Genomic DNA, 27,750 nt, shown 5'->3' with positions numbered 1-27,750 from the left:
CAACAAATAATCCGGGTTATATTAGAATGCAAGAGATGGAAAAGGGTAATTTGTAAAAAGCATTTAACTTGCTCATTTCTCCAAGAATATGAAAATTGTAGACAAAGAGCAAGCAGATGCAAATTATTTTAAATTTCAGAAAAACAAGGGAAAACATGACCTGTATAGAATACATATTTTCTAAAATGTGTTGCACACAAACCTGGACAGTGGCCAGTAGGAAAAAGTCTTAAATTACTTTGTCAGTTTTGGCTTTATGAAAAAACCTGGATGTCCTGGGGTTGTGATTAAGATGCAGAAAACAAATTGAAGATGACTGTTAGGAAATTATGCAATGGTCATCTTAAATCCCAGAACACTGTATCTTGCTGAGGGCAACACTGCATAAAAAAGATGCCTATGATTTGCTCCAAAGAATAGTAAATAATCTAATTTCCAGCCTGAAGGACTTGGATTATATCATGCTGATGTTGAAGAAGATGCAGTAATACATTTCATTCTTTCAGGATTAAGGTCTTCATCAAAAACCTTCATAGGTTCCGGTGGTTATTTTTTCCTTGCTTTAATGCACCATGAAGAGGACACACAAACAGAAACATATACTGTATGCCTGGTTAAAAGATACTTATCTAAAGAATTTTGTTGCCTTTCCATAAGGATTCAGAGTAATGGAGTGAGTTCAGATAGCCTTATTTCAAAGGTTTGTTTGCTAACAAACATTCAAAAGAATCCTATTAGCATTTTGCATTTGTGCGTACTGAGAAGTCATATGTGTAAATTCAATGTTTGCCATATCTAATTTTTGGACAACGTTTCTGGAATGATCAGGTAACTAATTTACAAATTTCTCACATGAAAGCAATTTAGAGGATTTGAGGAGCAGAATGGCTGAAACTCTTTATAGATTAGAGATGCTGAAATGCCAAGCCCTTCAAACTATTGAATGGTGGGCACATACAATTAACATTCTGTTCAGTTTTTCACTCAGACTCAGCTCTTACCTGCCCAGTTCAACTAGTTACTGGACTAAATGGATAGTTCCTGAGGTGTGATAATTTAGACAGAACAATAAAAATGGACAATCTTGTTGTAATGGGTTAAAGTTGTGATAAAACGTTTTGCTGCCCTAGCTGTTTTACAGTATCCTGAAGTGCACCCAATAAACAGTGAGTTAAGTGTATTTCCAATAGGTCCAGGCAATTTCAGTTAGCTAAAAATAGTTTTTTTAAATCATTTCAAAGATTGCTTATCTAATGAGTGTTTACATACAGTTTGTTAGTTTTTATTAGAAATATTGAATTAATTGAATATTGCCTCTGGAGATCAGTATAAGCCTCCCAACTTCTGGTGTCAAAGTAAAAGACACTGAATTTTTAATGGTTAATGGTTTTAATGTTACTGCACATTAGATGGCGCCCTAGTGTTTTCTAACCAATTCTTCATGGTAGCTGGGGAGCTGCAGCCTATCCCAGCAAGTAATAGGCACAAGGAAGGGCACACACAAATATACACTCACACTACAGTCTGTTTTCCCAAGAAGCCAATTAACCTACCAGCACATCTTGGAACTGTGGGAGGAAACTGGAACTGTGAGAGGAAACCCAAGCAAATATGGGGAGAATGCACTAATTCTACACAGATAGCACCCCCGGGGTCAGGAATTGAACCCAGAGCCCCAGCTCTGTGAGGCAGCAATGCTAACTACTGCTCCACAACACCCCAACCATATTATAATGACATTTAAACTTTTAACTAAGCTTCTAAAACTCACAATCCAGCATTGTGCTAGTTGTATGTTTTTTGTCATCCTTAAATTTTAAGGACCAGGAACAATTTCATTTTAAATAGTCACTCAGGCAGTAAGTCAGTTAGTCAGTCCAAATACTCGGCAGCTCTCAGGGTCTCCTCTGACTTAAACACATCTACCTGCTATGTTGATGGCTGGTAGCAGTGTTGCCAGCATGTAGCCTGATCTTGTTACATCTCAGAAGCTGGGCCTTGTTGGTAATGGCATGGGCATACCAGATTTCTATATGTGATTTTCTGGACCTATAGGAGATACTATAGGACCCGAATTTCTAACCCAAAGCCCGAGAGCAGTGATTGTGCTGTAGGACAAGCCTTTAGATCTGATGTTAAACTGATTGTTAACCCATGTGTCCTTGCTTAATTCTACTCTGGGCTTATATGATCTGACCTTCCCCTTAAATTCAACTGGTGAAGTAAATGTTCACTTCTCCGTCTGGTCCCCAGTATAGTGGCACTGCTGCATCCACTTCAGCTATGTGTTACCACTTCACTTAAAACACTCTGAGATTAAAGCAAGAAATGATCAAATTACTTATATAAAAGCTACTTAAGTTACCGAATAATAGGCTTTTATTTCTATTAATAAATAAAAGCTCCATGTTTTAGAAATTGTGTGTTTGGGGCTTATTGCTTTACACTGTAATGTATTGATTCACTAATGCCTTCTTTACATGCCTGGAGAGATAATGGACTCTCCCTTTATAATATACAGAAGATGAAGGTGATTTGTTTCATGGTAATCCCTGTGTTCTCCTTGTAACATGATGATGTACTTACAATTGTGTTCATTTCTTTGAACACAGTAATGTTTTTGAATTTCCCCAAAGACTGGGGTTCTTCTTCGCTTTGATCCCTGGATTAATGGTGTCTTTGTATCCTAGAACAGCTGTCTCCTGTTTAAAAATACTTGTGTATCATAGATGAGGATGCTGTCTTGTATGTGTGGTGGCAACCAGATTTTCCCTCCTCAAACTTAAAAAAGCTGCATGAATGAGATGGCTGTCTATGTTTCCTGATAAATCATATTAGTATTCACAAATCTGAACCCCTTCTTGGTTTGATGGAAAGAACTGCACTTTAAATAATTTAAAGTTTGTTTTAAAATGATTTGGCTATATGGGCTGAATGGCCTCATCTCATTTGTAATCCTTCGGTGTTACTCTGTGAGACCAAAGATAGATTCCTACTGTACTTCTGTTTGTGACCATGGGAGATAACAGCCACAAATACCCCCTTTTGCACAGTAGTCTGAGTTTAATCACATTTTCAAGTTGTGGAACCTTCTACTTTTCCCTATAACAGATGCAGAGTACTTCAAGTACTCTGTTGTCAGAAAACAAAATTGTGCAAAAAATGTCAAAAGGTATGTCTTGCATTGTTTGTGAATGCTCCTTAAATATACAGTATACTAATGGGTGGTGTTGAGTCGTCCTGACGCTTAAATGACGACAAATAAATAAAACCACCTTTCTAAGGGCCTGGCAGATTCCAACATGAGAGCTTTGCTATAAGTGCAAACAGGCCGTCTTCCCTGGTCAAATAAAGGTATTTTTTGTGGAAGTTCCGCCTTATGCCACGAGGAGAGCCACGCTGCCACCCTGCCTGTCTCCTTTCTCCGTTTCATTCGTGTCACAGTGTAAGGACACGCAAGACTTTCCCTGGAGTCCAATATCCGGTCGTTCACTGCAATGCTGTTGATTAATCTGTTTGCGTAGCAAAAGTATATGGAAATGCCAAGGTAAATGTCTGCTTGCTATCTGCCTGTTCTGCCAGCTCCATCTTTGCATTCTTCTTCAAAGTCAGAAATAACTACGTTCATACATGAAATGATGCCGGATTTTTCTCAAGGCCATGTTTTCTGATCACCCCCTTGTTGCGTTTGGAATACTATTTTCATGACAAGCTACAGCACAGTTTTAGAGAGCACAACTGCTCTCGTAAGATGAATGCATTTGATTTTAATGCAGCTCCTCTGAGAGAACCAGCAAAGGACTATGCAAACAAACCTTACTTTGTTACTATGTAACTGTTACTTTGCTTCTAGACATTAGTGAATTATGTAACATCTGTACAACTGATGAAATGGAACATGCTAGCATGATGCCTGTGATAATGGCATGGTAACTTTGCTCGGACAAAAACAAGAAATAACCAACAAATGATTAAAAATGTCCATGTCACTTGATCTGTTGGTGGTACAGTACTATGACAAAACAATCATAACCTTTTCTCAAAGCAAGAGTTTTAATGAATGGGGGTGTCAGTTGCTGAAAGAAATTGCTATTAAACACAGTAGTAATTATCTTATATGACATGCATTTTGATTATATTTTTGAATAAAGGTCATTATAAAAGATTAATTCTCAAATTAAAGGGAATAGCCATTAAAACATACGTGTATGGTTATTATTTTCATTCAGACAAAACATTAAGATTAGAGATAAGCTGTGAATGCTGAAATCTTGGTGATGTAATTCTAGAAGTACCACAAGAATTTGTACTAGGACATGATAAAATTATATTTCAAGTCTGCTATGGTTAGTAAACAAGTCAAATTTGCAGATATTGCCAAAAGAGGATTGGTAAACAGTATAGAAGCAGTAAATAAAATGTAATAAGATTTATATAAAATTATGGACAAATACCTTGCACGTTATGTTTAATTATCTAAAAAATGGGAAACACTGAGGTTTAAGAACCAACCTATGAAAAACGACTTAGGTTTTTATGTTGTGTTATGTTGTGTTTATGTTGTTTATATGTTATGATATATCAGTTATATTTTCTATTCAATGTGAGGAAACAATTAAAATGGCTATCTTGTTCTGGGCAGAATAGACTCCTTTTGTAAATGGTCTTATGTTACTAATTGTATTGTGTAGCTTAAAGTCAGATGGTGAAGCAACAGGTGCAAGGAAGGATACACCCAAGACAAGACGCCAGTTCATTGCAGTTTTATTATTATAAATAAATCCACACACTTTAAATATAGAAAGGGACCCACTTCATCTACTATTAAAGTGCTATGCTCACCTACTGTAGGTGATGTTGGTCTTTAATGCAGCAAGAGCCTTACTACACAGCAGAAGTGAGAAATTGTTTCACCAATTGAATTAAGGGGTACCATTTAGATAAGTCAGATGGTAACATCCCAGAGTGGAATTTATCCAGGACCCCATAGTTAACACCCCTACTATTATGAAAATAGCCTTTGGGATTTGTCTGGGACACCCAAACATCCCAATTGCAGCTATTGGTAATGTCATTACTGATATTTGTACCACAGAATTTAATTAAAATTCCATTTAATAGAGAAAGGAGTTTATTTTGAAAATATAGTTACAGATGAAATACATAGAGCTTGGCTACACACCAATACATTCTGTCAGTGCCTGTGCATATTAACCACAGTCTGCCTTCGCTTGGCAGCAGGAGGAGGCTGCTGCCCATCAGTGGGAGATGGGAAGGAGCTACATATGGCAGGAGGGGCCAGGCCGTGGCTAATCCTGAAGGGTTTTTTGTTTAAGCACGTTTTGGATCTTCATTTCCATCCACAAGTTTAAATGGCACTGGCCAACTGTAAACAAATGTCTCAGATCACACTCTTATTGGCTGGGTGCTTGAGCATCATCTTTCATTGACTTTTGCCTTTACCACAAATATTTGCAGGCTGCACAACTGCAGCGAGTGTGCTCTAGGTGTTTTCGGCAGGACTGTTTTAGGGGTAATTAAAATAATAGTCAGGACAAAGGGTGCTGCGTTGTGAATCATTGCTTACAGAAGCAGCATTAATGGAAGTATGGTTGTAATCAGGAGCTCAGTTTTACATCTCATATGAAGGACAACTCTTTCAATAGTAGTGTTGCAGGTCACCACAATGGGGCACTGGTTTAGGACATCAGGACTGGTCTAGTATAATTCCGCCACTGTGGCAGCCTGGTTTTCTCTGGAGGTTTTCCATTCCAATGCTGACCAGGCCCTGGACTACTTAACTTCTGAAATCTGATGAGATCAGGCTTGATGATGGTAAGCTGCTCCTGGATATGAGAAAGAGAGCAAAAGAGAGAGTGGGAGAATAAATTTAGTCTTTTCAGACAACTACACAATGGTCTGGGAAGCAATAACATTCGGTAGAAAATTTGGCATGTTGAATTATGCTTAGATTGGAGCTACTGTACGTATTTGAACTTTGTTAAAGAGAGCTTGTTATTCTGTGGTTTTTGATTTTCTGTGTAAAGAATCCCTTGGTTAAAATGGCTTATCCTGGTAAATGGGTGCATTTTAGAGTAGAGAGATAGGTTCCCATTAATTTTGTGGCATCCAGGTTTGCAGAGAGAGAGATTGAACCACAGTTCGCAAATCACAATTCTGTTTGGTTTAGAAGGCAGCTTTCTCTTCTTTTGACCTTTCCAGACATTATATGTGAGTCAAATACTTTTAATAACATTCTGGATCTTTCTGGGTGGTTGGGGTGTTAGGCCTCTGGAATGCTTTAATAGGATGGGTGTATGTAGTGTATCTCTGTGTTGTATGTTTATATTATGTTGTAGTGTGTAGTTGTCATCATTAATAAATAGGTTTTAACACAGTGTAACTTAATTATTACTCTTTTCTCCTAAGCTGTATCAGAGGACAAAGAACTATTCTTGGAATAAATCTTTACAAGTTGGGGGTTATGATTACTTATTTTACTTATTGATTTATTCGCTTGGTTTTTCCTGATATTTCTCTAGTTTTCGTAATCACATATTTGTAACAGGTGGATAAGGTTTTCAAGTTACAATGTAAACATATATTTACATTGCCCATACAGACCCTTAAATAAGATCCTGAAAAATGTAAAGAATGTGAAGACACTTTACAACATCATTGTACTGATATGGTGTCTTTAAAAAACAACAACAAGAGGTGTTTTTTTTCCATAATAGATAGTGCAGAGGTAGATGTTTACAGAACAGAGTTGGAAATTCTGTTTGCCAACTCCAATATACACTGCCACTACTATTATTATTGTCATCATTAATGATGATAATAATCCCAAGAAAGACACCAAATATAGTCATCCTAGGTGAAGGCAGCATTACAGTGGAATTATTTTAAGTAATACCCCTAATAAATTTGATGGACACCAGAGCCAGATAGCTCTACTTTCACCAATGAGACCCTGTAAATGTGAATGAAACATTAAGTTCTCCTGGATACTTTTGAGTATGGATTGGATTCACAGTTATTGACTCTGAGGTCAGGCAGTGCATGTTTTTGCTGTCAGTTCCTCTACACAGGGTTGCAGGAGTTCATTCAAGAGTGCACCAGTACCTTTCTGCACCTTTTTCAGCTGGCTTACAACCAAGACCATCCTGATCACTGGCTAACAGAAAAAAAACCTTGATAGGGACTGATTTCCACACTGCAGATCAGCTGAACGTAGTTGGAGGCAAGTGATTTCCAAAGCAAATACATTGATTACTTCAAGAGCACACTTAACCTCATTTACCTGGTCTGTTTGATTACGCTTTTCAGGAGTTTATAATTGACGGGACTTCACTAGCCAACACCAGAGGTGGAAATCAGCTGCTATTTGTATTGCAAGTTACAAGACAACCTTGATACAGAGTATGTCTTGGCAAAGAACTGAGACAGTCCAGAACGATTTTTAAAGTTGTGCCACTCGTGGATTGAACAAGCAACCCATCTCAGTTAAAATCAGAAATCATTAATCTCCTTAAAGAGTGGGAGTGATAAAACTGATCGAAAACAGATGGAGAGGTGATCTTTTAGCACGTTTCTATGATTTCAATGCTCCTAGAGCCATATATCTTTTCAAAAGTTTTGACACTTTTTTTGTTTTTATGTAGTGTCTCATGCTGGCTTACAGAAGAACCTGCAGCGTGTGAAATCTGAAACATACAGAAACTATACAGAGAGTCTGATCTGTCTCACTGCAACCATACCCCTCATGCACAGAGACTAGAGGAAAATACCCTATCTCCCATCAATCTCTTTCATCTGCTTACTGGAGTATTAGTACAGGACACTTCTGACTTTCCTTTCCCAGCATTCTTTTCCTATGTGCCCCATCAGCATGCTTGGTTTTCCAACTGTCTGGTCCAAACAGCTAGACTGTCACCCCTCAAACCATGTGGGTGACGCTAAGCATGCCTTAAGTCTTGAGTTCATATTACCCATCAATCCATTTTATAACCACTTTTTCCAATTCAGGGTTGTGGGGGAACTGCAGCCTATCCTGACAGGCAACAAGCGCAGGGCAGGATACAATTTAGACAGAACGCCAGTCCATTGCAGGGCACACACAGATACAGACACATCTCCTCATACCAGGATCAATCTGCCCAGGAGCCATTTAACCTACCAGTTTCTCTTTGGACTGGGGGAGGAAACAGGAGCACCCAGAAATCCATGTGAATAATACAGACTCCACACAGGTAGTATCCCAGGTCCAGATCTGAAACCAGGGCCCCAGTGCCTCCCTTGAAACTTATTTTTTATTTATTTTTTCTGTGTATTTGTGTTTTACAGTATTCATTACTTTCAAAACTTATGAATAAGCCACTTTTACTTTCGGTTTGTTCTTAAATATTCTTTTGCATATATCAGGCTGCCCAGGGACTTGTTTGAACTACCTATGGAAAAAGCATAACAGGGACTTGCTTAGCTTTCTCCTAAAAAAACATATTGTCTGTCATGGTTGCGTAGTTCTTTGAAGCAAGTCAATGAGGATTTCGTCAGAAAACATGAACTTGTTGACATGTGTGCGAAGAGTGTAAAATGAAAGCTTGAGGCTCACCTAGCCTCTAAAGCAGGACCCTCCCTAGTTACAACCATCAGGAGAAGAAAAATCATGCTCAGGTCGAAGAGTCTGGAGTCAATAGGTTCAGTGTGGTTTTCCTGAACCTCAGCCATTCATACTGACACTCATAAAAACAAAACAAAGAGCGAATACAGAATAAACAAAACCGCCGTGATTCCTGCTACTGAGGCTGCCGTGGTAAGCACATGCACAAGGCTTCCACAAGCCACTGATTTACTACATGACATCTTCATTTACTGTGAAGGCGGCATAGAGCAGTGGGTAAATCTCAGGACTCAAAACTGGTGGGTTGTGAGCTCAAGTCTCTGCCACAGGCACTACAGATATACCAAAGGAATCAGGACAAGCTGTGCCCTGTTGAGCCAGTGTATTGAAACATATGGAAATAACCCATCATTGTTTTGCTTGCACCATTTCTGTTCCTTTAAGATAAGATCACTTTATTAGCCCTATACAATTTCTTGCATTAGGAATTTGTCTTTTCGCATACCCCAGCTTGCTTTCCATGAGACACACAGACAAGGAGAGGAGCTTGAGGTCAGAGCATTGGGTCAGCCATTGTACAGCGCCCCTGGAGTAGCTGGGGTTAAGGGCCTTGCTCAGGAGCCCAACAGAGTAGGATTCCTCTGCCAGCCATAGGAGTTGAACCAGCAACCTTCCAGCCACAGGCACAGATCCTTAGCCACAGAGCCACCGCTCCCCCTAAAGCCTTGTGCTTTAGACCAGAGCAATTTGCTTGTGTATACTGTATTTAACGCAAGGTTTATACTATAGTATATACAGGTATTAAACACAATGCTAGAGTGGAAAAGTGAAATAAGGCATGGAAACCTTTTCTTTGTTTGTCAAATTTCCTAACATGAAATACAGCGATAGTAAGTCAAAACCTGAACCTAGTGATACACCTTTTGAATAATCTGTTCTATTCTTCTGTTTGTCACAGAAGAGACCCCTATTTTGTGTGTTCAGTTGTTTAGACTTTATTGTTTTAAGAATAGGGCTGTTGATGAACAGTAACGGATCACAGAAAAACAGAAAAGGCAAACAAGAACAGAGCACAACTATGTACAGCAGTAGTTTTATGTATATTTCAGTAGTTAGGTTCGATCCTAATGAATGTGGTAGAGGGGTGAAATACTGGGAGCATTCGCTGCCTGAATTCCCCTCCCTAATGCCAGGATTGAGCTAGGGAGCTGCTGCAAGGGTGTAGATGGGGAGGCAGAAGGGGGATGTGAGAGAGATATGAGAAGGGAAGGCCTGGGTGTGGTACTTGCAGTATATACATAGGTGAGTGGAAGTGTGCAAGATTAGGAATCCAACCTTCCTCTCAGACATGTATTATAAACTGCATATACTGATACAGGGAGAGGGTATGATGAAGACTACTGGATGTATTGTGGTAGCATAGGCATGATTAGGTTTAGCTGTGGACTGTTCCAGTTGGATACTGTCCTTAATCATATATCATACAACCAAGCCTGTTGTGCTGCAGCATTAGGAGTTACTTGGCATTGTATTATAAACTTTTTCTTTACAGCGAGTCATGCAAATAGGATAGTGTTAAAAAGTAAAATAGGAAAGACAACTTTTTGGGGGTGATTTTGGTAAATAATCACCCATGTTTTCACCTTATGAAAGGCCATTGCCAACATAATTGCATAATTCTGTTTGAGATCCTTTTTCGTTCAAGGGCTTTCAACAATCTGGACAGCAGACCACACTTTGCAAAACAGGCACATTTTTTGCTTACAATGCACAACCAGAAGCACCTTCAGCCAAAATTGTGAACCGGGGCAGAAAGTCTGCCAGTAGTCTGAGATTTTAAATTGAGCAATTTACCAGGTTAGGCTAAATGATCGTGTTGTGTACTGAAGCAGTGGTTTGTGGAAGCCTTTAGAAACCTGTGTGTGTGCCGACAGTGGCAGTCTCAGTCATATGGATCACTGTGGGTTTGTTTTTCTGTAATTGCTATTTGTTCTGTTGTTTCCTGTAAAGTTTTGCTATAAAGGAAACTGATATGTGGAGGAAAAATTTGCCTTCACTTCATCTAATGATTTAGATATCTTTTTTTAAGTTGATGAGCTTGATGATGACACCCTACACATTTTTATCCCCTCATGCTAATGAATTCATGGTTAAGGGAGGTTGTGTGTGCTGTGAAATGTCTATTTACTCAATGTTTAGTGGCTTTTTCTAGTCTGATGAATGGAAACCACAACATACCATTGAATGACTAAGCAGATGTAGTATGCTTGGGGTGCATTGTATACCAAATTACTACTCATACGTATACTCTCATAGTTTTCAAAATAAAAAAAATAAAAAAACCACTTGCAACTTAATTTATCACCACTAGAAAGGCTGTCAGCCAGCTGTCTAGGACCTGCAAGTTAGGCCATACTGAACCGACTGACCTCTCTTCAGTGCATTTTTTTAACCAAACCTCAGTCATCTTCTGCATCCTGGGGGGTGAAGAAAGTCTCCAGTTCTTTTAAAGGACTTTGAACTACTGTTCCCATATGATTAGACTTAACATAAATGGATTTCCCTTTTATTATTTTACTGGTTGTATTTTGTTATCTTGCTTGTTTAAAAGCTGCTCTTTGAAAAGTTTTTAATTCCTGTAGGTTTTCTTAGCCCATTCTCTGATTATAGCCCCCACAAATTGCATTACTAATCATCATAGAAAGCTATGTGTAAAAATGATGTTTATTGTGAGAGGAATGTGATTAATTTAAATTAAGATCAGTTTGTTTGCTCCTGTTTTGGTTAATTACTATTTTTTTACTCAGTGAATCTGAATCTGAAGCTGAGTTGAGGATGCTGTTTAATTTATCCTGACCTGGAAGTTTTTCCTTTGAGAAAAAGGACATTTCCAAACATTAGCCAAACTAATGTGTGCAAGAGTTTGAAAATGGGTTATGTCACTAACCAACAGAACCCAGGATTCCCTAAGCAGTTACACTAATTTCCAGTGACAGAGCTAGAGCTAATGGACTAGGGTTTTCTTGATTTCTGCCACAACAGGAAGTCCTGTTGAAACCTCCAATGATTAGGCAGGTAAGTAGGGTTTGGTTCTCCCCATGTGTGGAGTGACCAGAATCAATTGGTGGTCCAGAATTACGAAGTACATAAGATAACCATGCTTAGTGTGGATTCAGGGACATGGACACATAAACACTTCAAACTCCAATATATATAAAAAAAATGTCTTTTTGGCATTTTGACAACCTATTGGGAAAATCCATGATCACTGCAGTCCCTTAATGGGATAAGTATAAATTAAGAAATTAGCGATTATTCTAAATTTAAAAAAAAATAATCATAGCAGATAGTCAGAGACAGTCACATTAAATTAAATTGTTTAACAGTTGCACTCCAGGATACAGCCCTTGAGAAAGTGACATTAAAATTTGAAACTAGATGAAAACAAAGAATTAAGGAATTCAAATGTAAAATATTGCTATTTAGTAGCCAAGATAAATAGGACATTTTCCGAGCAGCACCTGGATGTTCTGGGATTCGGTCTGCCTAAGTGCTCATATACTGCTCCCCTAACTGCTGAGAGACAAGGAAGGTGGACTGATTGGCCTTCTTTCTGCCCAGCAACAGGGTGTCAGGGTGCCTGATAGAAACAAGAGTGGGCCAGATTGAATGGCTGGCATGATCTGATGACATGACCCCTCTTTGCAACCTTTTCACTTATCAATGGGGGCTTTTTCAAGTTCAAGGCCTGGTTGGGTGGCCAGTTTACACAACTATTTTTTAACCCTTTAACGAGTCATGGTGCATTTTGGGGGGTGGCTATTGGCCCGCATCAAATCCTGGCCTGAACCCACTATTTTCTGTGTTCAGAATTTGTCCGGCTATCTGAGAAACTGGACCACATCAGCTCTTCCCTACAGCTAAGAATTCTTTCTAGTTTACATGAAGTATCAGCAGCAGAAGACCTTGGGAAACACCACTAAAATTAAGTTTTGAGCAAATCATCAATAGGTCACAACAAGAATTATTTTTATTTACACACTGAATATGCACTGGCATTCTTCACTTAATGTCTGAACACACCCTAGACAGTCATGGGATTCAGTCCCAGAGAGTGTTGTCTCTCTTGCCCACAATAGTTATCTTTGCGGTAATATGCACAATCTCATGGTCTTCACTTCTAACATGGACGGCGAATTATGCAAGACATCAGAACCTGCCAACTAAAGGGAAGACACACTGTGTTGTTTCTTTGAAGTGTATGGCTTTTGTATCTGACAGATGTGCAGTATACTCAGAAATGTATACATACTACAGTATAGATATATATCATAATCCCATAGGATGAAGCCCTTTGAAATATATGCTTTAGACAGTTCAATTAATGTTTTATTACAGAGAAAAGCTTAATTAAAGGTCAGCGTCAGCTGTCTTGTCTTTCTGTTGTAGAGGAGTCACGGCAGTGTACAGTGGAAAATTCCACGCAAAGACAGAGCCAAATACTTGCTGAAGGTTGAAGTCCTGGGGTTAATAAGGCTTTGTCAATAGCCGAAAAAATTTGTTTTTTTGCCTTGTCTACACCAGACTGCTGTTTATTCTAATATCACGTGCATTGAGGACATTTTGCTATAGGTTTTTGTTTTTTATATACTGCTAATTTGCACAGTGCTCATCCTCCATTTCCTTTGGTCGGTTCAGTCAAACCCACTTTGCAAGTAGTTTGACAGAAACATTGTATGACTTTTCCTTTTAAAACAAGTAATTTGTATAAAGCTTAATATAGGAAGAAGTTTTTACCTTAGATAAACTGTTTTAGATAGATAAAACTATGAAAAAACTATGTTTTATCAATGTTAAACTAATTATTAGGAATGCTAACACTAACTACATTTAAGTTGAAATTGTAATATTGATATTGCACTGTTATAATGAATAATCATTATAAAATGGGTTTTATCAGTGTATGATAAGATAGTGATTTCCTCTGTACAAATATGTTTTTTGTAAATATCATTGGGATGATTTTTTAAACTATTCTTTTGTTTTTATTTAATTAAATCCCAAGCCCAAGGGAGAAGAAACACAGAAGCAATTATAGAATAAAACAGATCACAGATCAGTTTTAGTCAAATAATAAAGGAAAAGAAGGAAGACATAAGGGGAACAAACATAATTAATCAAGGAAACCAGAAATAGGAAAACTACTTTATCAACAGCAGTGTTCTGAGCTACTGACAGAAGCTGAGAGTGGTTGAGCTATAGAGATTTTCAGAAGCAAAATGTAATGTAAAGAAAAAAAATAAAAAGCTCCAACTCCTCAAAATAGTCTTCTTCACTGCATTCACCACTAGAAGAAAACATTATCAGTGTAGGCTGAGAAAACATCAGCCAATAGAACTTATGGAGTTTGGAGGAGAGCAGCACCCATTATATAGTTCAGTAAATTATTATTTTATTACAGTCTCTTCAATATTTTTTCCTTCATAATCTAAAACCTTAATTACAGCTCAATTTTACATATTGTCCCTGTCCATTAGTGAAAGAGGCATTTGCTTCTAAGAAAATTAATATAAATGAGTTTCAACTGAATATAGGCTTAATGTACATGAACAATATTGTTAGGAAATAGCTGGAGAATTAATAATACACTATTATTAATTAATAGTGCAGTAATAATCAATATTCAACTCCATGAGTTCTTTCAAAGCACATAATAAAGTTATGTAAACTGTACTAAAGAGCAACCTTTAATCATATAATAAAACTTGGTCTTACAAGGTATAACTCCTCATGTCTGATACTAGACACGTGAAAGATTAATTTCACCTTAATTGCTTTATTACTTACAATGTTAACAAGTGTGCTGTGCTTTTGGGGACCTCATAACAAAGTTTACAAATGTATAATACTCTCAAAATAGAAATGTCAGCTTAAAAATTCTCACCATATATGCACTTTTATTCTTAAATACTATTTAAAATACATTACATGCACTTCCTAAGTTCTACAAAATATTCCCCCATTCTGGATTTTAGCTGCTGAGCAGAATCAGCTATAATGTATTCTGCCTTTCTATTTTTTAGCAATATGATGTAACATACATATATATATGTAGATCACAGACACATGGATTAGATTTCTGCGAATTGAACATAACTGTCACAAAACAGAGGTGCAGATCCCCAGTAGAAATGCTATCCTTTACAAATCACAAAAGAACCTCTTTAACAATACAGCTATGCTGATTCTGTCGCTCCTACTACAACTACAGCGTTCATCAGGTAGTGAAATTAGCTGAGAAGAAAAAAAAAGAAGAAGGCTTTGCCTGCAAACTGTTATCTTCACATCCTTGTGACAAAGGAGAACCCCACCATGAAGAGCACTGAGTTTATCTTGCTTCCCTAGAGTGCGCATTCTGTTCAAGTTTAACTCAGATCAAAAGCTCAAATAAAATGCACAGGTAGTCAGTCTGCCTTGGAGATTTGCACACACCTCAGAAATAAGTTAAAAACAGAGCCAGTATGCAGTAAGCCTATCACTCTAGTAATTAGTAAAGTTCAATATTCACAAGCTATTACCACCTCATGTGCAGTATTTGTTCCATGGACAAACAAGGTCGCTCCTTTTTTTCCAAAGTCCCTCTACACTACAAGTATTCAGCATTGCCACCCAGGGTTTGAACCATTCCACAAAAAGATACACTCTGGAAAGGAAAAAAAATATATAATTACTCTAAATGTCAAAGCTAGCTTGTCAAACTGGCAAAGACTCAATGCTTCTTACAATTCTGTGGCAAGCAGATTGTTCATTCCTGATGACGTTCATGACTGTTAGCTCTCGTGGATCCTGTGTACCCTTGTGGGGCAAATATTAACTCATGTGGGTTCATTCTCCTGCTGTCTCCCCCTCCGTATTCAACTGCCATCAACACGCTATTTTTATTTTGTCAGTCTCTAATGAATCCCTTTATAGTCTTGACTTGAAAACAACCCATTTAAGACTGGACTATTCCACCCCATTTTATTCTGATGTCACAGAGGGACCAAGATGTAAAGAATAAACTAAAATCCAAGAGAAGAATCAATACACCATAAAGAAAACCTCCTTTCTTTTCACTAACTCAGTTATACAGTGTTAATCTATTCTTTTTACTTGTTTGGGGGAGTATACTGTGTCTGTTAAATTGTGTAAGAGCAATGAGATCGTTTATTTAAATAAGAAGACGGTTTGTCTAAGCCCTCTATAGACATATTTAATTAGGGTGCAGTGGATCTGTTGAAAAATTAATAACTGGTTGCCTTATGAGGGGCATGCAGGGTCCTATCACTTGTTCTTACCTCCTCCCCACCCTCTGCATTCTACAAACATTGCATTGGGGTCAAGGTTACAGTAATGGTATCTGACACCATGTGAGTAAGCACTTTTAAATGCAATAACAAGTGTGATGTGTTTTGTAACTGTGCTACAGAAGTATGTTGTCTTTGAAACAGTGCTTTGCACTGCAGAGTAACTTACAGAACCTTACCTTCAGAAGGATGCATGGTATTACATACAATTTGATAAAGAGCATTCTTGTTATTATAAAAAGTGCTTCCCACCCCATCAAAACAGATGTTCCACTTACCTATGAGTATTTCTATCGGTCTCTATTCCTATATTAATCTACATCAGTCATTCAATAGATATTCGGACATACTAAATTGAATAATGCCTTGTTTTCTTATACTTTATATTACAGGCAAAAAGGACAATGTTGTAGAAGCTTTTGACTGCCTTTACAGCTTGTACCTCATCCTAACGCATATATGAAGCGGGAATGAAAGACATAAAACTGGACATGACATTCACGCTGCTGTTGAAGTTTAAAAGAATAGTTTTCTGAATTACGTTTGTATCAAACATTTGTATCAAACATTTATTTTTCGTTCTGCAACAGAGAATTACCAGCGATACATAATGTTCTACATAAAATGCAGAGCGTCTACTGCACTACACAGGTGTCGGCTTATTTCGGAAATCAACAACTTATTCAACCCGATCATTCATCCAAGTGACGAGTCAGAAATCACCTGAATGCCGTTTAGCTCTATTGTAATTAAGGAAGAAACACTTGACGATAAACACAATAAAAAAATCGAAGGGGGTTGCAAAATTGAGCAAATGTTTGTTCAGCGAGCTTCCTAGCGGTGTTTGTAGTAGTAGCATTTACACACACATATCAGCTCCCTGTCAAACGTCGAAGTCGGAAGGGAATTTGTTTCCAAGTGAACTGCGTCACCCTGAGTATTTGTTTATTTATAGAGTAATGAGCAAGGGCACTTCCTTGGTCTACCCGGGGTCATGCGATAGCCACAGCGTGCTTCCAAAAATGAATGGTGGGCTCGTCAACCACACCAATCTGCAAAGGTCCATGATTGGTTTAGCGATCAGTTGTAACTATCATCCCTTAGGGTATATATTGTCAGCAACCGTGACCTCTTCTGCTAATGAGAGAAAACAAATATATTAAATTATACGCTGCCTAGCGAGAAGTGCCGTGCAGAAGTGCTATAATCAATTGGCAAAATGAGAACGCAAGTTAAGAAAGCTCACCGGATTCTGGGTTTCCTGAAAGAGAAACCACTGGGGACCCAGCGCTCCATGCCAACATCTTCTGCGTGCGCGCTTGACACCAAGGTTGCGGTCGAGCTACCTGTATCCCCTTGCGGGCACAGCCTTTCTGCCATACCGGGACCCAAGAGCTGGCCCCTTGTAGGAAGCCTGATCGAGCTCCTCCTCAAGGGGGGTCTGAAAAGGCAGCATGAGGCACTGGTAATAAACCCTAAGAACTTTCTTATAATAAAGCAGTAATGGTGTGACAGAGAGAAAATGCATTGTAAAAGACCGAAGCATTTCAAAAGAAGCAATTCAAATCGGCATAGTATTGTTCTTTTTAAGAATTTTGCAAAGGCGTTTTAATTTTCGTCATGCAACATCTCTCCCTCTCCGTCTCTCGTGTAAGTTAATATACATTTTTTTTTGTCTCGGTGTATTTTACCTTTCCAGATTGATTACCACAAGAAGTTCGGGAAGATCTTTCGAATGAAGCTCGGCTCCTTTGAGTCCGTGCACATTGGCGCTCCTTGCCTGCTGGAAGCTCTGTACAGGAAGGAGGGACGTTACCCGCAGCGGCTGGAAATCAAACCCTGGAAAGCGTACAGAGACCTGAGGGACGAGGCGTACGGGCTGGTTATCCTGTGAGTATGGAGGCGCAGTTCTCCCCAGCGAGGAGACGCGACTGGCACTAGCACCTGTGTCCACCAAGTCTGAACTCCAGTTTATGTATCATTGATTGCGAAGGAATTTAGACATATCCTTCACTTAAAGCAATACCATTAAAAATAAAGAATAACGAACGAAATAGAACACGGAGGGGGAGATCCAAGATATTTTATTTCCCCTCCAGTTTATGTGGTCCGTGTAATTGAAATGCTGTGCCGGGGTAATCCGTCTAGGCTAACCCGCTTTGCGAAGGCGGAAAAATGCATTTCCGAGCCCGATCTAGTAAGGACCTGAGAAAATTAGTTTTTTTTGCAAAGCATTATTTCAAAAGTAATTAACACTCCCCTGTTGAGTCAAGCGGTAAGATTCCAAAGTACTGTTTTTAAAGGTTAATTTCTTAAAGCTATTATCACGTCCTCCAACATGTACAGACTGAGGCGAAAATATTTTGTAGAGACACGGCTAGCATTTCTGAATGGAGTAAGTTGCATTAGGTTTCCGAGTTTGAATTTAATGGGTGTTTTTTTTTTATAGTGGTGTCTTTTAAAGTAACAATCCCAGTCCCTTTTAAATATATTTCTATCGCAAGAGACACCACATTTGGAGAAAGTATAGCTTTATATATTTTATTTAATTATATTCTTTACATGGGCTAGAGTCCTTTTCGGATTTTACTCCTGTATTGCGCCCTATGCGATTCTGAACGGAGTCAGAAATGAAGCAGGATTGCTTCACTGTTGCTCCCCGAACGTTACCTGGGGCTTCATGATAGTGGGCAGATAGATGTATAAATACTTGGACGTCGTTCTTGAAATATTTGGATATTATGTAGATATAGAAACCCATTCTGTATACATTCAAATCCCACTGATTCCACTATTGCAATCAGAAGCTGACTCTCCCCCCGTCTCCTGTTCTCTCACACAGCGAGGGAAAAGACTGGCAAAGGGTGAGGAGTGCCTTTCAACAGAAGCTCATGAAGCCTACAGAAGTAGGAAAACTGGATGGAAAAATTAATCAGGTAGTTTATCCTTTAAAACTGAACCCGGTTGTAGAATAGTTTTACAGCAATCCTGGAAGGTTATTATATTTTTGATTGGTTATTTTTTGGGGGGGCTTAACATCCAATAACATTTGAGTCAAACATCAAGGGGGAAAAAAGCAATCCCTGAGAATCTCCGTCTCTCTGCTTCTCCCCCTCTTTCATCTCTCCTCCCCTAATTCTCACCCCTTTCATTACCCATCATTTTAACCTGTGATCACAACTAGTATGGTGCCATGGACCCCATCTCATTCTCTGTACAGAAGCAGAGGTGTGGTTAATTTTGGTGGCTGACAGATGTAGCCATACAATGTCCATTGTACAAAAAACAACCTCAACCTAACAGCAGTTGAAGGGGAAAATATTTCGGGATCTGTAGCTTTTCGGCAACAGTAAGGCCAGCTAGCAAAATCGAACCCCCTACTTTTCAAAGGATGAACTGTATAGCCGTCATGGAGAAAAAGCCACAAGGGCCCCACAGGACATGTACTGCTGAGTATCCTCTGCTGTGTCATAGAAATTCCTGATAATAAATGGCTTCCAGGAAGAAATAATATCAGGACATGCCTGAAACCTGAGTGTACAGTGGTTACCACGGTGACAGAATTCACACCCTATGATTACGGGCGAAATAAGTTTCTTATGTGTGGGACCAGACATTTTCTGTGAAACCTCTCATATAGGATTGATAAATGACTGGTTTCTGGAAAGCTTATGAGAATGAAAGATAACTACCAGTAGCCCTAAAATCCATTTTGTGATTTGCTTTGCACTTACACTATAAATAAATATAAATTATTTATAATGTCAATAAAATAATAGCTCACTTCTAATAACTGTGCCATAAATAACATGGAAATTAAATTTGTTTAAAAATACAGGTAATGGCTGACTTCATTGACAGGATTGGAGTTGCAAGTGACAACAATGGCAGAATTCTGGATTTGTACTGTGAGCTGAATAAATGGTCTTTTGAAAGTAAGTTTGATTAATGTTATTTAACATTTATCTATACTGATGAGCGTTATAAGTTTATGACCTATGGATATTAATATATGTACATTTAATTTAGTTTTCTCTGTACAATTCACCTTTCACCAATTCACCTTTCAAGAGGGACAAAGACAAAGAACGTGGATCAACAAACAGCCCATCAGATCTATTAAGTATTTTAATATTGCAATGTGACTCTTTCTGTTGTTAATTCATGTTTTATCTATGTCTAGCTATCTGCTTAGTGCTGTACGACAAGAGGTTTGGCCTAATGCAGAAAAATGTGAATGAAGAAGCACTGAAGTTTATTACAGCAATAAAAACGGTAAGTGGGGGAAAAAAACTAGGCCCTTTTACACATAAAGGGCTTTATCTGGGAGGCTAACTTTATTACTTTTGTAATAAAGCTAATACTACAATTAACAGTGACTTTGAGGCAAAGAACTAGAAGTGGCAGGCAAAATGTTCCAGTCTTAATACAGCACATTGAACTGAATGCACCTTCACAAGGCTTTAGAAAACTAGGTTCATTAAGTTTGCTGCATCTGAGCATTCACAGAATAGCCCTGCAGTTCTCTGTACAAGATAATGCGTGTCTTATTTATTGCACTGGCTTGCCATTAATATTCTCAGAAGCAGGCGGTGAAAGATTCAGTGTTGGGAGTTTGTTGAGACAGCTTGATTCTACATTTTATTGTCATTGGGGGGGGGGGGGAGGTAACCTTTCCAGAGAATAACTCTTAGCACCTATGTCTGTGGACCTTTCTCAGTAGAAAGTCAGATAGACCAAAATGTCAAAACCAGCCTTTTAATATAATCATCAGCTTTTAGTCTAAAGAAGGTCACAGACACCAAAGAGCCAATACTAGGTTTTAATGATATCCAGGGTTGTTAAATGGAACAAGCACACACTACCATTTTTACCCAGGTGCGTGAACTTTTAATATTGTTGGATTTGAATTGAAATATTTGAATAAATATAAATATTTAACTTTTATTGCCCATAAGGGAATTTGCCTTACATCAGGAGCTCCCAACATATAACATTTATATTTTTCTGGAAAGAAAAACAAGCTGATGATGAACTCCATGGCGGCTAACAAAATACTAGTAAATGATTTAAAAAAATAACAACAGGCAGGTACTCAGGTGTGTACAGCACCAGCCCACATTGTTTATTTTGGCTGTTTCTTTTTGTCCGCGTTAGATGATGAGTACTTTTGGAAAGATGATGGTAACTCCTGTGGAGCTGCACAAAAGCTTAAACACCAAGACATGGCAAGACCACACAGATGCCTGGGACCGTATATTTAGTACAGGTATGCGGAACTTAAAATGAGCAGAATTACTAAGTAGGTGATGTGACCTAGGAACAACTTAAAGCATGTTTCCAGATAGGTGATAAGATTTCAATCTAGTGCCTTCCGTGTAGAACACAGAGCATCTTTATTCACCAGATATTGTGTAATAAACTGGGTGACCTCTCCTGAGCAGAAATCCTGCTAATTGTTTGTAGTTGCATGATTAGGTTAAGAATGTTGACCAAAGGCTATGCTATAGATATTTTGTGTTCACTGTTCACGCCATATATAAACATGTTTGTGTTCCCTGGCATAAATACACATATAGTACACCCTTTCTTCACCAGGTTACCACAGTTTAATTTTTTTATTATCCACCTGAACTGTAACAACTGTAAGTTGTTAATGATTACAACCTACAATTAAGTCAAAAGAATATTTTCCAGGAAAGCTGATAATCAGAAGACTGTCAAGGATTTAATCATATGCTTCTTACTCTGTGCTAAAGCATGGCTAAAATATAAAGCTATTTTGAAAACTTCACTTTATTTTGTATTTGTCATAGGAAAACTAATAACAGTACAAGTGTCTCCCCAAACTTGAAATATACCAAGAATAAGCATTTATAAAGATTTGATTTTGATTCCTTTCTACCATTTTCTCTTCAAGAAGTTGTATGTATATATCATACTTAAGATCATATTTTAAAAGGACAGAAATATTCCTTTTGTTCTATTTTTTTTTCCCAGCAAAAATGTATATTGACAAGAGACTGAACAGACACGCAGGGGAACCTGCAAATGACTTCCTCTGTGATATCTACCAACGCAGCCACTTGACCAAGAAGGAACTGTATGCTGCCACCACTGAGCTTCAGATTGGAGGAGTAGAAACGGTAAGGCAGTCCTTTCTCAGAAGCGTAACAGTACATGAGCAGCACAATACTTGCATAGGAAGTACAGTCACATTAAAGAGGCATGGAGGCCCAGGTGCTTTCATGTTCTACTTAAAGTTAAAAATGCAGTTATTCAAGTTTAAGTGACATATTACATGAGAGATGTTTTTAAGAATCATTTATTACAGCACACTATGGAATCCATGGTAATGGATAATAAAGATATTTTAAACTAAAAGAAACTTTCAGAAGAAGTGAAATAGCACAAATATGTATGATTATTCCCATTAATTTAAGTACAAAAACTCAAAGAAGCTGTAATGTCCATTACATTCTATATATGAATATTTCAAACTGGTATCCATTGAATTCTTAGAGAGTAAGGTGCACAGTGAGAATCAGCAAGCAGGTTTCATTTTGAGACATTATCAAACACTAGAGGGAGTGAGTGGAACAGCACTACTCCAGTCGCAAATAAATTGGGAATAACCTTCTCGCAGTAAGAAAAAAATCTGTACTTCTAGAAGTGTGCTACCACCATATGACATTGACAAAAATCACCTATCCAAATGTTTTGTGTTTACAACAGCTGCTGTCAAAATTACTTTCCTGATTTTCAATATAAACAATAAAGGCAAATATAACCATGATGAATGAGAACAGGCGATCTGTATTACAAATGATGAAAGGGGACCGTTTCCTTGTGTTGCAGACTGCCAACGGCTTGCTGTGGGCTGTGTTCAATCTCTCTCGCAATCCGTGCGCTCAGGGGAAACTTCTCCAGGAAATAAAAGACGTAGTGCCCGTCAATCAGGTCCCTACTACAGAACTTATCAAGAAAATGCCTTACCTCAAGGCCTGTCTAAAAGAGTCAATGCGGTATGTAAACTTATTTTAATACAGGCCTCTGACCCCACTTTGTTTCACATTATATCTTGCCAGATATGTGTTTTTAATTAATATTAGGAAAAGATCACTTCATCTAATAAACTGTGAACACAGATCCTGAGGAGCAGCAAATCGGTCTGACGTTTAGCACGCAGTCATAGTGGTGATGGAGATAGTCCGATATGATGGGGATGGTCATGTCTGTAAATTAAGACTTATTTGAGCAATCGACTGTTTTTCTTCCCAAGTCGGGTGCCTCACAGAGCTAGACAATAAGCTAGGCTGTGAATCTCATCCGCAATCAAAGCCATGTTTTCCTTTAAACGCACAAAATAATCATCATGCTGCCAAAAAGGTCAGAAAAGATGACCCATTAGGTACATGGACCAAAGCTGAGACACATCTCTTCTTGTGCATATTTAATCAATCCATTCAAGGATGTATCCATTGGAGGACACTATGTTGGAAACTGATCTCTTGCCGTTGAGGAGAATCCATCCACAATACTGATAATACTGTACATTCAGCCTTAATATTATATAGGAAAATAGGCCATTCTTTAAAAAATAAAAAAAGCTTTGACAATTTTCTAAACTTATTTGTAATCTTTTAAAGGTGACATTGATAAAATAACTTTTTATTACTTGTTTTTTTATTGTATGTGTCTCATTTAGAGATGGAGCAGATTTTGTAAAAAAAAATGTTCTTGTGACTATAAATTTTAATTTAAGATCTTAAAATCTTAGGCATTCTCTAAAACCTTTACATTTTTTTCCATTTTAGATGTTTTTTAAATTTGGTGTGAGATGGAACAGTTTCGGAAACTATACTATTCTAATACTATGCCTATACTTACCTACTTCATGCCAGAAGTCATGTCATTCTAATTTAATCTTTTTTTTTTTTTTGCAGGTTGTCTCCCTCTGTTCCATTTACAAGTCGGACATTAGACACAGAAACAGTACTTGGAGATTATGTCCTTCCTAAGGGAGTAAGTAATACCCTCTGTTTCACTGCAATATGTTTAGATCTTGTAGACTCAGTTCTTAACGAAGCAGGCTGTGAAAACAAACAAGCATCACATCAAGCATAAATCAGTGAAGCTTTCTTCCACACCTCTACACAGTCACTTCAGATAAAAAAATCAATGCTCCATTTGTTTCAGCCTTTCACAAAGCATAAATATTTTTTTCTTGGATTTGTATGTCAATTGATTAAAATTAAAGAACAAGTATCCAGCATTATGAGCTTTTTTCCCCAGTTGGAAATAAATATAAGAATTGTACAACAGGTGATTAGATGATAACTTCCCAAAACTGCCTCCTCATTTTTCACACCACCTTAACCCTATAAGTTAACATTTTTATTTATTCTGTGTATGTTCCATAATTTAAGCATTTGAGTCTCAAGTGCCATGAATTATTTTATTTCTGCAGACCGTTTTGATGATCAACAGCCACGCCATGGGATCCAATGAGGAGTACTTTGATGATGGCAAGCAGTTTAAGCCAGAACGCTGGCTGCAGCAAAATCATACAATCAACCCATTCACACATGTGCCCTTTGGCATAGGCAAGAGAATGTGCATCGGCCGGCGCCTAGCAGAACTGCAGCTCCAGTTAGCGCTGTGCTGGGTAAGTACATTATTAACCTGGCATCAACAGGAAGACTAGACGGTACCGTAGTCTGCATTGACAGCCTGACAAAACGCTACATCAAGTCAAATTCTGCTTTCAATGATTTAACAGATGTTTAACTTAATAGCCTTGTATAAAAGTACATTTAATGTTTTTCACTTCTGCAATTAATGTCCCATTTCCCACATTCAGTTTTAACCTGTCAGTTTTGGATGGTGGCGCAGATAGTTCATCTCTTACTACTATGTAATGCCTCTATGTGTCTGTCTATAAGCTGATTCCAGCATAAGCCATTGTGTTTTCTTTTGATTGCAGATTATAAGGGAATTTGAAATTGTGCCGACTGATAACGATCCAGTGGAAGCAATCCATTCTGGAACGTTGGTTCCCAACCGTGAACTACCAGTGGCATTTATCCGACGATGAGGTAATAGATTCAGTCGGGAGTAACACCATAATAGAAAGCAAAAAAAGAAAAACTAAAACAGCAGACACACAGGGACTCAATATTGAAAAGAAGAAAAATCAATGCTGGTCATTTTCAAAGAGATTATTTCTTTTTATTTTTGATGATCACTATATTTTGTGTGTGCTTTATGAATCCGTGTTGCTTCTTCAGAGATGATGTCAACTCTCCTTGTAAAACCAGCTTATGAGCGCTGCCTACCGGATGTAACTGAGGATGTGCTACAGTGTCTCAGTCTCCCTCTGAGATGTAGTAGTTGTATTTGTCTCTGCCTTTCCCCTGTAGTTGCAAATTTTGTATTTGCTTCTCCTGCAATACATCATGTGACTGCACACAAGGGAGAGAGGGAATGTGCAGGCAGACTCGTTCATCCCATCTCTGCGCCTTTGAGCCGCTTGCGTTTTTAACACATCACAGACAGCACATCCCCGTACCACAGGCTCACCCCTGGAGAAAGGAAGCTTCTCTCACCTATACTGTAGCACCCCTGAACCTACTCAAGCTGTGGAACCCTTATTCACTAATCTTTCCCTAAGCTTGGAGATTCACAGTCAGAATGTGATTCCTGAATAATGCAGGGTTTGACAATCTGAGTCCTGGAGGGGCCATGTGCCTACAATGTTTCAGTCCAGCTGTGCTCTTAATCTAAAACAGCTCCCTGTTGGTTTAATTGGACCAGTTTAGCAGGTCCTTCAAAGAGACCTGGAAAATGAATGAGCAGGCCAGGCCTCCAGGAGCAGGATAGGAGACCCCTTTGTTAGCAACATGATCCAGGTACAAACACAGGGTCACAGGACTCCCAACAGCTCATCTAAGTGGTTAGGCCAATCAGGAACACATCAATTTTTGAAACGGGAAAGTATCTCAATGTAGTTGCTTTTCTGTTTAATTTTTTTCTGAACAGTTGGCATCCTCTGTTGGAGCTTCAGGGTAACATTATCTCCAAGAATGATGTTGCTGTTGTCCACTGATCCCCTGAAGATCCCTCTTAAGTAGTTGCACTCTGAAAAGCTGGAAAAAAAATGGAAAGAACATTCTTTCACAGCCAAAAACGCCTCCAAAGGCAAAACAGTTTTGAAGTCAAGATATTCATACCATATGGAGAGTTCTGAGATATGAACATAACAGGAAAGCTGTTATTTCCCATCTTTACATATCTCACCCATATGCTTGTATATGGCAGTGTATCTGTATATAAGGTTGTCATGTATAGAGTACTGCATTATTTTTTACTGTCTAAATTATAACCCCATTGTGTAATAATAAAATCAATTTTATAAACACATTGTACATAAGAAGCATTGTGCATTTGCATGTATTTTTATGTCATGAAATATAAAATAAATAAATAGTGTTTTAAATGCATACCAACTGCTTTAAAAGTGTTTTTACAGAACCCCTCAAGTTGAAGGGAATGTCTTTACGTGAAAAGAAGGATACAAACACAGCTTGCTATACATTACACAAGCCTAGAATTAATAGTGATTTAATCAAATGTATTAAAATAAATACTGTATGCAGAATAATTACTAATTAAATGTATAGTGAAGTGAACGCATTTTCCTTAATGTGTTCTTTACTTTCTATTAACAATAATAATATTTCTGTACCTCCGAGAAGTACTCTGACTATATCCTATGTTGTCCCTAACTTGCTGAAAGCTGGTCAATTCTTTTGTTTTCTACTGAATTGATTGATGTAACACCCTACTCACTGAGGTATCTAAATTCACATTGGCTAAACTTCAGTATATCCAGAATCCTCACCAGATCTTGTGCAAGTGATCCCGAGGCCTTTCCTTCTATCTCCTCTTCTGGAGTCTTTGTACTGGCTTCCTATGAGGTTTTGTGGCAACTTCAAATTCCTCATGCTTGCCCATAAGGCTCTGCATGGCCTGACACCTCAGTACCCATCTGAATCTGTCAGACTTAATATCATCCTGCTCCATACCTTGCAACCTTGGCTCTTCTAATTTCATTCCCCAAAGCCTGTCTAAACACTATGGATGACCGGGCCTTTTCCTGCCACACCCCAAAGCTCTGGAATTCTATCCCTAAGGATATGAGAGAGTCACCTTCCCTGGAATCAAGACTCTAAACCTTCTTCCTTAGAAGGGCTTTTATTAAAGTGGTTCTGTATCTTCCCCATTGCTTTCCTACTGTATCCCAAACCCTTGCTGTAATCATATAAAATCTGTTGTCTTCTCTCAGTGTGTAGTTTATTTCTTACTGTAAAGTGCATTGAGAAGCCAGTTTTAAAGATGCTATATAAAATAAAGTTGATCAATATTAGTGATTTAATAATTAATATAATAAAATAACAGTACCTGGTAGCAGTAATTTCACAGTAATGTGTAGGACATCAACAGTTAACCACCTATTTAGTCATATATTACAATAAGAGATACTGTTGTTGAAGTATGGTGATGTGACAATGGCAGCTCTATGTTTCTTGAACACTCATTCATCTTAACAAGTGCCAGTTAGGATTTCTAGGGAATTAACTTGAATAAAAACACAGGCTTGTGAATACTTAGTACCACAACTCTGTAGAAGTCTAGGGAGTGTACATTAAGCTTTGAAGAAACATCACTGTCAAATAGAGAACTACAAGCTGTTTTGAAGGCTTCCAAGCAAGTCCCTAC

General features: G+C 38.1%; 1 protein-coding gene and 1 long non-coding RNA gene across 3 annotated transcripts; one reads left to right on the top strand and one right to left on the bottom strand.

Annotated features, from left to right (window-relative positions):
• Nucleotides 1–4,748: 4,748 nt before the first annotated feature.
• On the bottom strand, nucleotides 4,749–17,752 carry LOC107079538 (uncharacterized). Its single transcript, XR_001480487.2, has 3 exons — nucleotides 17,661–17,752; nucleotides 17,216–17,410; nucleotides 4,749–5,846 (listed from the first exon to the last, which is right to left on the bottom strand). It is a non-coding gene; the product is annotated as an uncharacterized lncRNA (long non-coding RNA).
• cyp24a1 (cytochrome P450, family 24, subfamily A, polypeptide 1) lies at nucleotides 16,957–27,302 on the top strand. 2 transcript variants are annotated; one of them, XM_015364555.2, is made up of 12 exons: nucleotides 16,957–17,434; nucleotides 17,669–17,859; nucleotides 18,812–18,905; nucleotides 19,808–19,904; nucleotides 20,153–20,244; nucleotides 21,127–21,238; nucleotides 21,970–22,115; nucleotides 22,828–22,994; nucleotides 23,916–23,994; nucleotides 24,440–24,637; nucleotides 24,956–25,067; nucleotides 26,011–27,302. In XM_015364555.2, the coding sequence occupies exons 1-11, from the start codon at nucleotides 17,189–17,191 to the stop codon at nucleotides 25,064–25,066; spliced, it is 1,533 nt and encodes a 510-aa protein (XP_015220041.2). In that variant the 5' UTR covers nucleotides 16,957–17,188; the 3' UTR covers nucleotide 25,067; nucleotides 26,011–27,302. The 2 variants fall into 2 exon arrangements, with proteins under 2 accessions (XP_015220041.2, XP_006639486.2); XM_006639423.3 differs by having other exon boundaries at nucleotides 24,956–27,302.
• The last annotated feature ends 448 nt before the right edge of the window (nucleotides 27,303–27,750 follow it).

The sequence above is a fragment of the Lepisosteus oculatus genome, chromosome 16, assembly GCF_040954835.1.
Source record: "Lepisosteus oculatus isolate fLepOcu1 chromosome 16, fLepOcu1.hap2, whole genome shotgun sequence".
In the NCBI taxonomy this organism is placed as follows: domain Eukaryota; kingdom Metazoa; phylum Chordata; class Actinopteri; order Semionotiformes; family Lepisosteidae; genus Lepisosteus; species Lepisosteus oculatus.
This window is presented reverse-complemented; position numbering and strand designations above follow the sequence as displayed.